The sequence below is a fragment of the Mesoplodon densirostris genome, chromosome 7, assembly GCF_025265405.1.
Source record: "Mesoplodon densirostris isolate mMesDen1 chromosome 7, mMesDen1 primary haplotype, whole genome shotgun sequence".
NCBI lineage: Eukaryota > Metazoa > Chordata > Mammalia > Artiodactyla > Ziphiidae > Mesoplodon > Mesoplodon densirostris.
Genome location: NC_082667.1, coordinates 92,922,594 through 92,936,194, shown reverse-complemented (window position 1 = coordinate 92,936,194; position 13,601 = coordinate 92,922,594). Strand labels below are relative to the sequence as shown.

Below are 13,601 nucleotides of genomic sequence, written 5' to 3'. Positions count from 1 at the left end.
GTATTAAGAGGTAGGTAAGCACTTTTTTCTTATGGTGGGCTGAAAAACAAGATTTTTCAAAACTGACTGAAAAAGTAAACTACTATTTCTAGATCTTTTGACATGAGTAATAGCAGTGGCATCGGGTAGATACCATATGTGTTGACAACTGAAATAGAGTAACATTTGCACATACATTCTCAAAGAACTTAAGAGCAAGGTTTGTTGCTTAGGTTGACAAATTCTATCACTATATTCTTGACTATGTTTGCAACCCAATGAGGCTATGAAATAATTAGAAAACTTTCTTTGCTACCAGGATCAGTAGAGAAATGTTGCTAGAATTCTAGAATCATGTTTAGAAAAGAAAGTCAGAATTTTCTTCTGTCTGCAGTCAGGGACATATGTAAAGTTACATTAAAAAGGGCAACTTTTCAATATTTCTCTGAGATACTTTAGTTTGTCTTAGATATCTATTAAAATATGACATATAATACCAATAGTAAGCAAAATAGTATATAAAGATATTACTAATTTTAAAATGAGTATCAGTACCTGTTTTGATATTAATATCAATTATATCCCTTAATAACCTTATAGGTATTAATATACATTTTAAATATAGTAATAATCTCACTAACTACAATCTATGTGGACCTTTATAATTTATAAAATGTTTCTGCATAAACTGTCTTATTTGTTTTGATTCTCTATTGCAATGTTAGGGAAAATGTGTATGTATCTCCTAATAAATAATTCTTCTTATAGTCTCAGAAGGGGATTTTTTTTTTTTAACAAATTTATTTATTTATTTATTTTTGGCTGTGTTGGGTTTTCGTTTTTCTGCAAGGGCTTTTTCTCTAGTTGCGGCGAGTGGGGTCTACTCTTCATTGTGGTGTGCAGGCTTCTCATTGTCGTGGCTTCTCTTACTGCGGAGCACAGGCTGTAGATGTGCAGGCTCAGTAGTTGTACCTCACAGGCTTAGTTGCTCTGCAGCATGTGGGAGCTTCCCAGACCAGGGCTCGAACCCATGTCCCTTTCATTGGCAGGCAGATTCTTAACCACTGTGCCAGCAGGGAAGCCCAGAAGGGGATTCTTTTTGAGGGTAGTGGCCACTGTGGTGCTGGAGGGTGTTCATTAATTCCCTTACTCATTTGACAAACATTCTCTGAGTGTTGACTATGAAATTGCATGTTAGCAGTTAAGTATTAATCTAAAAAAATGAATGAGGCATGAAATCTGCCCTGAGTGAATTTGCAGTCCTGTAGAATCAATGGTGTGCTCAAGTTTGGAATGGATTTTGGGAATCAAAGATGATTGTCAGAAATAGTTGCCATGCAATATATCAAGAAACAAATACAAGAAGGAACATATGTAAGAGAGAGAGAGAGAAAGAGAGTGAGAGAGAGAGAGAGAGAGAGAGGATTGAACAATAGCCTAGAAGTCAGGGTGAATATCACAGGTAAAAATATGATATCATGAACAAGAATAAAATGTTTTGAACACTGTATATAGTTTAGTATAGCCTGAGAATTAGAAAGAAAGCTGGAAAAGCCAGCAGAATCTAAATAATAAATGGCCTTGTAGTCATTTGTAGGAGTTTGCACTTTATTCTAGAATGGATTGGAAGACTTTAAATGTTTTAAAAAGAAGGGCAGGTTTATCATATCACTGTTAGGAGGGTAGGAGGAAAAGTGAAGAAAATAAAGAATAGTAACTTTTTGTCTAAACATGAAAATGTCAGCATAAATAGAGACACATAGATCAATGGAACACAAGAGAGAGCCCAGAAATGAACCCAGACATATATGGTCAATTCATTTATGACAAAGGAGTCAAGAATATACAATGGGGAAAGGACAGTATCTTCAATAAATGGTGGTGGGAAAACTGGACAGCTAGTTGCAAAAGAATGAAACTGGACCACTATCATATACCATTCACAACAACTAACACCAAATGTATTAAAGACTTGAATATAAGACCTGACACTATGAAAAATCCTAGAAGAAAACATAGACACTATGCTCCTTGACATCAGTTTTGGCCATGATTTTTTGAATCTGATACCAGAAGCAAATGCCACAAAAGCAAAAATGAAGAGTGACACTACACCAAACTAAAAAACATCTGCACAGAAAAGGAAACAATCAACAAAATGAAAAGGCAACCTACTGAATAAGGGAAAATATTTGCATATCATATATCTGATAAGGGGTTAATGTTCAAAATATACACAAATCCATACAACTCAATAGCAAATTAATCCCAAACAATCCAATTGAAAAATGGACAGATCTGAATAGACATTTTCTCAAAGACATACAGATGGCCAACAGAGACATAAAAGGATGCTCAGCATCACTAATCATCAGGGAAATGCAAATCAAAACCACAATGAGATATCACCTCCCAACTGTTAGAATGGTTATTATCAAAAGGGTGAGAACTAACAAGTATTGGCAAGGATGTGGAGAAAAGGAAACACTAATGTCATGCTGCTGGGAATGTAAATTGGTGTAGTCACTATGGAAAATAATATGACGTACCCTCAATAAAACCGAAATAGAACTATCATATGATCCAGCAATTCCACTTCTAGTATTTATCTGAAGAAAATAAAAAACACTAACCAGAAAAGGTATCTACACTCCTATGTTCATTGTAGCATTATTTACAGTAGCCAAGACATGGAAACAACCTAACTGTCCACTGATGGAAGAATGAATAAAGAAAAGGTGATGTACATATATAATGGAATATTATTCAGCCATAAAAATTAATGAAGTCTTGCCATTTGTGACAACATGGGTGGACTTTGAGGGCATTGTGCTAAATGAAATAAGTCAGACAGGGAAAGACAAATAACTTATTATACCACTTATATATGGAATTTTAAACAAAAACTGAGCTCACAGATACAGAGAACAGATTGGTGGTTGCCAAAGGCAGAAAGTGAGGGGTGGGTGAAATCGGTGAAGGGGGTCAAAAGGTACAAACTTCCAGTTATAAAATAAATAAGTAATGGGCATGTAATGTACAGCATGGTGACTATAGTTAATAATAGTTTATTGAATATTTGAAAGTTGCTAAGAGTGTAGGCCTTAAAGATTCTCATCACACAAAAAAAGGCTTTTTGCAAGTGTAAGGTGACAGATGTTAACTAGATTTATTGGGGTGACCAATAAGTATACAACATATACAAATTTTGAATCATGTTGTACACTTGAAACTAATATAATATTATATGTCAATTGTACCTTAAATTCAAAAATAAATGAAATTTTAAAAATTATTTAAAAGAAAGGCAAATAGGGCTTCCCTGGTGGCACAGTGGTTGAGAGTCCGCCTGCCCATGCAGGGGACATGTGTTCGTGCCCCGGTCCGGGAAGATCCCACATGCCACGAAGTGGCTAGGCCCGTGAGCCATGTCCACTGAGCCTGCACATCTGGAGCCTGTGCTCCGCAACGGGTTAGGCCACAACAGTGAGAGGCCCGTGTACCACAAAAAAAAAAAAAAAAAAAAAAGAAAAGAAAAGAAAGGCAAATAAATACATACATATATGTCAATAGAGATAGGCTTAATGGTTTATGAAGTGACTCTCATGACCCAACAAACTCCATGCTTAACCCTTAAGTCCCACAGAATGGACAGAACATAACCTTGGCATAGAAAAATCATCCTCATCCCACTTTACTCTAAACTTAGACAGTAAACCCAATAAACATACCTCAGAGGTACAATTTTATCAAACTTACAGACTAGCTTAAATGCCCAATGTTTAAGGATATTCTAAACAATAATATGAAATCCAACACAGATCATACCACATCATTTACAGTTGAACAAGACTTTATTGAAATAAGTTGAAGAGGCTTTTAGTTTAAAAAACTCTTGTTTCAGATACGCAAGTAGACCTGTTAGGATTTATAAAGAGAAACCCATGTGCGCTTCCATAACTTTCCCAAAATACTAAATTCTGACTAAAAATAAAAACGAAAAAAGACATAGAAACACTGTAGAAAGCTCATATAGAAACCAGGACCATGAACTCACAGGTGCGGAAGCCCTTCTGAGCAGCACACAGCTAATTATTTGGTCTTGCTTAGGGGTTACCCTCTTACTTCCCCTTCTTCACATTCTTTGGGAATGGGAAAAATACCAGTTAAACCTAACTGCCATGTGATTCTTCACTGAGTGTTACAAAGTTATGGCGGTAGTAAAGTTGTTTCTACTTCTCTTGAGATAATAGTTGTGTTTTACTGAAAAAAAAATAAGTTTTTTTTCTAGTCCCACATACTATTTACAACATTGAGTATCTTCTGTGTGGCATAATATTTCCCTAGAAGCAAATTAAAATCTAGAGGAAGCCTATACCTTACTTGGAAAGCAGAAATTCTTTTCACTAATTAGACACTCTCTATTTTGTATTTTCAGCTTCTTCCTCTACACTGACTCCCTTCTTTCTACTACCAAATAACACTATGTTTCACTATCATGTCATGTCAACAAAACTCTGTTAAACATCCTCATTACTGTTACGGTCAAAATCATAATCCACTATAATATCTTATACTTAAATGCCTTAAATTCTGATTTCTGTTTTGATCTTTACTAAAATTGATTTTTAAAAGTCTCAAAATCCTAAGGTCTTTTCTGAGTGTTACAACATTTGACATGAATGACAGTTCCTACCTTAAAATTCTGAATATCAGTTCTATTTTACTCTATTTTATTGGTTTCTGCTGCACCTCTCAGATCATTCTTTTCTTATCTTCTTCACTAACTCCTTTCTTTCTATCTTTCTATCAGAGAAATGTATATAATCCTAAAGGTTAATCCTTAGTCCTGTTTTCTTCCTCATATAATTTCTCTTGATGAACCATCCCTATGGTTTCATTGAGCCTCTCAATACGTTCTGTTCCTGCCTGCCTTTCCTGAGGGTCAACCAATATTTTTAAATGTTGGGTATTTTCTTCTGAAAATCAGAATAAAACTAGCTCATCTGAAATCACTTTATTCTCCCAGAAACTTGTTCCTCTTCTCTGTGTGACTTTATTATGTAACAGCATTATGTATTGCTCAATTGAATTGATCAAAGCTCCAAATTTTGATATTTTAACTCCTCCATACTTTTTACATTTCCACCCCTTTCTATTCAGCCATTTGCAAATTTTCATTTATCTTGGAGCCTCCTACAGATATCTATCATATCCAATACACCAGGGCCTTCAAATCTTTTTTACCTAGGTTATCAAAATGACCTCTTAATTTGGCTTTTCCTACAGAGTTGTCTGCATACATATTTCCAGAGCAACCCCATGATTCTCTTTGCCCTTTATGCACTTAAAGGGTAAGTTACAAACTTCTGTTTAATTATGGTAAAACATCAGGGATTTATGCAGGGGCAATATGGTCATAATTGTGTTTTATGTCATTTCAGAAAACAATACATAGGGATTTTAGTGGGGTTCGGGTAGGGCGGAGAAGGGAGATGTTAAGGAGTAGAAGAAGTGGGCAGGAGTTCCAAGTAGGCAATTTTTCTGGTAGGTCAAGGGGAGATACTCATTATGCGCTCCTTGACTTCTAGAACAATGCCCAAGAGAGTAGAGATTGAGTAAATGTTCTATGAATAAAACAACGACAGATATGCTGAACAAAAACTGCATGGTAAGTACAGTGTAGGATAGAACAAGGTAGATTATAAGTATGATGTTTGAAGTTAGATATGAATTGGAGCTGCTGTTCTATTATTTACTAGCTGTGTGACTTTGGGAGAATAACGACATTCTTGAGCTTCACATTTTTTCATTTATATATTAGGTCAAAAATAGGGGCTTCCCTGGCGGTGCAGTGGTTGAGAGTCCGCCTGCTGATGCAAGGGACACGGGTTCGTGCCCGGGTCCGGGAGGATACCGCACGCCGTGGAGTGGCTGGGCCCGTAAGCCATGGCTGCTGAGCCTGCGCATCCAGAGCCTGTGCTCCACAACAGGAGAGGCCACAACAGTGAGAGGTCTGAGTACTGAAGAAAAAAAAAAAAAGAACTTCCCTCATAAGGTTGATAGGAAGATTAAAGAGGGTGATGATGCATTAAATGCATTTAACAGTTTGCCTGGCTTTTAAGTGTTCAATAACTATTGCTGCTTATTCCTGTGTTAGTGTTATTACATTTATGTACATACATACAGACAGACATATACATCTATACATCCACACCTCTATTTGTCTATGTATCCATCCATCTATTGTTATACATGAAGAGTAGCAATGTGTGGAAATGGCAGTCAGGTTATGAGAACTCTAGACTGTGTAATACATATTCACTTGGACTTGTCCCTCAAGAAAAGATTTTTTGGAAGAAAATAAATTTGGAAAAGACTCATATCTGCCCCTTTGTTTATGCTTCCTGTTGTATATTAGTATCTTTCTATTCATCAGGACTATAGAATGTCCTGAGATGGAACTTCTATTTTATCAAGGAAAAGGGGCACTAGTAGTGAGATTTAAATTCCATTGTACTTTTATACCGTGGATTTTTTTGTGCTGGGAAAAGATCTCTAAAGACACTCTGCTAAGGATTAGGGAACAATGAATTAGGTAAATGGGCTTAAGCATTAAGGGTCAGAGGATTTATATGCTCCCTGATCCTGGTCTTTCTGGGTTACTTCACACAATGTGAGTGAAGAACTGCCTTTCTGAATTTCTAAAAACTAGAAACAGAGCACTGAGATCACTGAGAGGAGCTCTTGTACCCGAGGTAAAGCCATTTCACTGTATCTCTCACATGTGGCCAGAGTTATTCATGATTTCCATAAATAATGAAAATATGTGTTTGGATGAATTTTAATAAACACAACTCTTGCAAATTTTTAAATAAAATTAAGAATTAATTATTTGAGGACAATCAGCCACAGATTTCCACTTTGATTCACTCATAACTTTCCTTTAAAGCATAAAATTAAATATTTTTAGATTTTTTTTGATGTGGACCATTTTTAAAGTCTTTATCGAATTTGTTACAATAGTGCTTCTGTTTTATGTTTTGGATTTTTGACCACAAGGCATGTGGGATCTTAGCTCCCTGACTAGGGATTGAACCTGCACCCCCTGCATTGGAAGACAAAGGCTCAACCACTGGTCCCCCAGGGAAGTGCCTATGGATCACCATAAGGGGAGTGTGGTGTAGTCGGCAGGATGTGAAACTATTTTTAATTAAAATTTTTTTCTGTGATCTCAGTCAAAGAATTCATACTATAGTTTATCAAGGGGTCATATAATACCATACCCAAGAGGTATATGGTACAGGTACCATGTTTATTATGATCAGAATAATTGTCATTTTAAAGGAAAACTTAAACCGTATTCTTTGAGTAATGGTTTTATAAAAGTAAAACAGTGTTGCTTTGTTTATAGAAGACAAAATTACAAACTAATAACTTCTCGTGTAATAAAATCAGATAATTTTATAATTAGTAAAATCATCCATGCCAGAGTGACTCATACAGGTTAATATTCAAATAATTTAATAAATTTATTATGAACTAAACCTCATAGACTAATGGGATAAAGCTTCAAATATACTCTAGAGTTAGCAATTATTCAAATAATTTCATTAGATGTTAAATGCTAGTAAAATGTGATTTTAAAGTCTAGGGTCAATTTTACTTTAGGGGAAAAAGTTAAGAAAAAACTAGAGAAGTAATTTTTGAGTTTTATTTGAAAATGAAAGGTTAAATTAAACTGCTTAAATACAAAGTCTACAAAAATCATATAATCTCTCAAAGAGTTAAGGGGGTTATTTTAATCAACTGCTTCAAGGAAAACTAATGGAATATTCTGGATCTACATCATCTTAAATGCCCTGAAAAGCAATATGTTTGAATTTAGATATGAATTATCAATTTATTGGATGACATATAAAGATCTTTTTGAAGCAAGAGACAGCATGAGGAGATTTTATTCTTGATTCATTTTATGTTTGACTTGCTGGTATGAATTATTTCTAAAAATCCAAACTTTGGAGAAACTGTTATGAGCCTTAGATTTCCAAAGGATGTTTGAGAAGTGTGTAGTGTCACATTATCAATTCAAAATTCTCATCAGCATGGTAATAAGCTAATAGAGTGACAAAGTTTTTTATGGTGTATTCTTGCTTGTCACTGAAGAAAAATCACTATAGTAGGTGAGGAAATTATGCTCATGATGAACATAAGCTACAGGAGTAAAATAGACTCTGTCAAAAATAATCTTATTGATAACCAGTAACAATCATTACTAGCAATAATACTCCAACTTTGTGTTTATTTATGTCTTTCTTTCTGAGCTTAAAAATCAGTTCACAGACATGACTTCTCCACCTCATTAATTTTTACTACACCCTTATGAGATATATATTTATTAAGGCTAATGTATATTATTAACATTAACTAAGCTGAGCCATGTTTATAAATATTCATTTAGGGAAAGCTTAAATTGAAAGATCCTCATGGGTAGACATTTAGACATGTGATAGGTGGGTTAAAAGGAGCAGCAGCTGCTCAAATCCATTAGCTGCTCAAATCAAAATTTAAAAAAAAGATTTATAAATGAACAAAGTGAATAGCTTCATGATTAAATTCTAGTTACATTTTAAAAATTGGTTTGGTTTTAAGTCAGGCTAATTAAATGTGCTATTGAGTTGATGTAGAGATGTTAAAATCTCTATATGAAGCCTCAGATGAGAAATTTCTATGAGAATTAAATATCAAGAAAAAATATTCTTGTCAAACAAAAATCCTTTAAATGTTTGTATTTCTCCTTTTTCTCTGACTATTGGGAGTCCCAAGGAAATATTTATGTCTTGACCATAATAATTATGAGACATATGGCTTATACTATCTTGACCTGTTATGATGAAATGTACTTTTTTCCTGATGTTGTATTTACTAATTTACATATTTATCCTTTATGGTATATGATTTTACATGGCAAGACAAATAAACCACCTTTGTAATGAGGTTAAGATCAAATATATTAGTAAATCAAAATAATTGTTATATAAATATACACTTGTTAATATGTTGAGTGACAAGTGAATAGGAACAAAACTTTAAAGAAACTAAATTTGTTTTACACTTAGTATACATTAGATATATCTTTTATTATTGCTGCATCAACAGATAAAAGTGCCAACACTCATTTCCTAATCACCATTCTCTTCAAAAACCAGGATCTATGATGATAGTTTCAGCTTTTAATAACAGCCACAGTCATCCATGTCCTGTCTCAAGATTATTTAGAAAATGTAGCTTTCCAGGTCCTAACTATAGATTGTCTAATAATTTTTTTTAATTAAAGGAAAAAGGTATAATAAAAGAGAAAATATGATAAGAAAAAAAATAATTGCATACCAAAAGTACTATAAATCCCCAAATTCTAGATCTAGAAGGAGACCTAATGTTCCTTAAGCTCTTAAATTTCCATAAGGAAAATTAAGCAAGTGATTTATTAACTAATTTAAACAAAGAGAATAAATGCAGAATGATTATATACTTATTTTTATCCCAGTATTTATTTTTGTTTTACACATAGGTATTAATATATTGAGTATAAAATGATGGTTGGTGAAGCAAACATAAAAATATTTTTTGAAAGATTACAATATAATTATTGTTTGAGAAAGGAATTAAAATCAAAATGAGTATGCCATAAAATGAATATAATACATATTTATATAAGGAAAAGACTGAGTACTATTAGAGTTAAATAAGAGGTGTCATCTGTAAAATGTGTCTACATTTAACAGCATAATACTTCATAGGTTGGTTATGAGGATGAAGTGAGTTAACATATTTTAAAACACTTAGAACGTTGTCTGCCATAGAAGTAAGCATTAAATAAATATAAACTACATATATGAACTTGAGACCTTAAAAAAGTTTTTGTTTTTAAAAATCTTTTTTCTTTACTAAACTGGTTTGGCAATAATGTCATCCTCCTCAGCACCGGAACTTATTTGGATGAATCTTATATGCACCTCTAACACCTAGATTTTAGTCTCTATAAATAACATTATGCATTACGGTCAACAAAATGTAGCTGAATCTATACTTGGGGGGTGGGCACAAGATCAAGATGTTATTGGAGGAAAGCTAGAATATTTTAAAATATATTTCTGGTTAATAAGGACAAAGAAGTTAACATTCAGGGATTCCCAATAGTCAAATTGTGACAATTTATATATGTATATGAATAAGGTAAATCTGCAAAATCTCATGCAACTTTAATGATACTCAAAATTGGAACATTTAATAAGATGCATGTGTGTATATAATATATATAATTTCATACAAAAGGAAGATAATTCTAGTAGGATATGTTTAAATTTTATTACATTTAATAAGTATGTAATTGTTAATATATGAATATCTTGATTCTTCATTTAAATATGTACCTATTTATAAAATATAGATCGGTACTTTTTTCTATGAATATAATTAGGGAAGACACATTTAATGTTTATTTAACATTGTCCAATTAAGTCTTAAAGTCACATTATTTTAGGCAAATATGTCATATTTCAAAAGGTGAAAACCTATGCAAAAGCTATAGATTTAAAGTATTAGTATTATTATTTAAAGTATTATTGATATAACAAAAATAATAATGTTCAAATTATAAAAGAGGCCAAGTCTGTTAACAGTCTCACTTTGAAAGGAGCAATCCGAATTAAATTGGTTGATAACTCAGAAACTACTCTGGATTAGGTAATATGATCCTCCTTTCTATTTGATTTTAGAAGATCACAATTGCACTACACAATGTGGAAAACCATAGCTGATAAAATTATTGTGTAATACATGATAAAATTAAGATATAAAGGTAAAAATATTTATATAATAAAATAATTGTAAACCGAATTCATAAGTTTGTAATCATTTTGATAATTTGTAATTTTGCCTAATTATATGGCATTTAAAACATTTAACAGACTTGTATTAGATTTAAATATTTAATTTAATCTAATATGTTTTAATAATTATCTAAACTTGTTTTGAAATATTAGTTATGTAATACATATTTAAATTTTTACATAAATAGTGGCTGATGGATATAAATAATTAATGATTTCAGCTTCAAAATGTATAAAAAGTAATCAGAGTCCCTGTAGCCACAAAAACCCTTTGGACATTAAGCATTCTATGAACAACCAGTAGTGAGTTCATTATCTGTCTCAGAGGCTGGTCATAGAAAATCATGATGTAAAGGAAAGTTGCCACCAAATATGTAATCTTGCTTTACATTTGTATGCTCTCACTTCCTTTCAAAAGCCACTTCTTTTCTTTCTCCCCAGCATCCTACCTCATTTTCTCTCCCTAATCATAAAACTATCCTGATTCCTAGAGCATGGGTGACTCCTAGCACCCATGCTTACACCCATGTATACTAGAAAGCAAATTGATTGTCTTCATCCTATCTTCTCTATCACCTGTATTTGCATTTTTCCCCAAATATCACCTGGCAAAAAATAAAACTAAGCCTAACAGACTTAATTTTTATATCATCAACACAGACATAATGGAATCTAGGGGAGCAATTTTGAGGCAGAAGTGGCCTTCCCTATGTAAGTTAATGACTGCTTCAACCAGGCATCTTACAGGCTCTTATGCATATGTATGGCCTCCAGAACACAGCAGTGAGTCGGGTAGGGTGGGGTTGGGGAGAGGCAGAGTAATAAGACACTACCAATGATTGCATATGTCTGTCTACCCATACATTTAAGTTAAAAATAAAGCAAATATTGCTCTAAATTAAGTTCAGGACAGCTTGATGTGGAATAGATAAGATAAGTAAGTAGGTAGGTAGGTTGATTGAGAGATAAAGTTTCCCTTGCCTAGTCATTGAACTGTAAATGCTGGTGCCAACTTGCTCACTATAGGTGGAATTGACTCTTTGATAGCTGTGACAGGTCTTTGCAAAAATCTAGAAAGTCACAATCATATAGACATCTAGTATCTTTCAGTAAATAGATTTCTGGTCTGAATAATGCAGAAAACTTTGCATATTTTGCCACCACTGCTGATTTGGGAGAAAAACAACTGATATACAGGCTATTGAGAATTAGTGTACTTGTGTTAGAGAGTATAGACCAAAGAGAAAGGTATAAACCACTAATACTAGTACATCGTGTTTTCTGGATTTGCTGTATCTATCTTGAAAAGATTGCTCTATTGAACAGAGGAACAATTAGGAGTGTTGTTTATTTTGTTTATTAGGATTCTTTCAATGTACATACTGAAAAGTATTAGGTTCTGTGATACACCACATAATATTTTCAAAAACAAAAGGAGTACACTTAGGCTCCTATCTTGGTATATTTGGTGTATGGAAAATACCAATCTAAACTCCTTAGCCAATTATACTTTAAAAGATAATAATTTTATTTTTCTAGTACCTAGCTCGCTGTTCTCGAAACTGAATCAATTATCATTCCTTTATTCTTTCCTTTTCTCCTTCACACTCCTTTAATAGGGTGTCTGGGTTCTGGGTTAATTAGACATAATACATGAAGATTATACAGACAAAAATAAATTATTCCATTCTTCAGGGTGTAATTTTAACTTAAAAATCTTTTTGTGACAAATTACATAGCCATTATAGTTACATATGAATTATTAGCACAAAGATCCCTGGCCCTTCCATTTCTTAGAGATTATAATCCTCAAGAATTTAATTCAAGTATGATTACCTACTAAGAAATTATCTCACCCAGTGGCCTATCCTTAATTTGGTGTAAGACCCCATCATAAATGAAATGATTTCAAGAGTTATAAGAAATCTCTACATATAGTTAATTAGATATATGATCTATTTTAGAAAATGTATATATTCTTGTATGCATGAATGATTACATGTAGTGTCTTTTTTCTAATAAAAAAAACTGGGACACTTTGGAGGGAAGTTATAATCAGAATCTGAGATATTAGCATTTCAGAGGCATTCCTTTGGTTACCTGACTACAAGCAGAATTTTTAGTGTGTGTTATTTTATGTCCAGAAGAATCTATAGCAAATAGTGACTATAATAGACAGTAGAAGAATAAAAGCAGTTAAGTGTATATTTTAAAGGCAGACAGAAAAAATTAAAAATCTATTTCTTACTATATTTCAAAGGATATTTCAATTCGAAAACTTTATCTGCTTTTATGAACAGAATTTTTAACCTCCCCAGACTACTACTTATGTGAAGAGGGCAAACATTTCAGGGAATTTGAAAATATCTCAGGAAGAAACACATTGTTTTCATACTTCTAATCATTACCAGTTTATACCATGCTTTTAAAAGTTGAAGTCATAAGCTATTGCCTCACTAAACTTTAAAGTTTTATATATGTGTATATGTATAATATACACAAACACACTATATATATATGTATATGTGGAAATAACAATACTTTACTCACAGGCAAACTGAAGTACAGCTTCTCTACTAAGAATACTTCCAAACGTGTTGGCTGCCAAACACTGATAATGGCCAGAATCCTTTGCTTCACTTGGATTGCTTATAATGAAGTCCCCATCTATCAAACTGTAGCGGTAATCACTTTCCAAATCTATTTCTGTTCCATTTCGAAGCCATCTTA

General features: G+C 33.0%; 1 protein-coding gene across 1 annotated transcript in view; it reads right to left on the bottom strand.

The window, feature by feature from the left end:
• Positions 1 to 13,601, bottom strand: part of CNTN5 (contactin 5) — a 586,668-nt gene that overhangs the window by 532,080 nt on the left and 40,987 nt on the right. Inside the window, exon 4 of the mRNA XM_060105234.1 lies at positions 13,422 to 13,597. Within this exon, the coding sequence (XP_059961217.1) occupies positions 13,422 to 13,597 (176 nt within the window). The remainder of the gene's footprint in view (positions 1 to 13,421; positions 13,598 to 13,601) is intronic.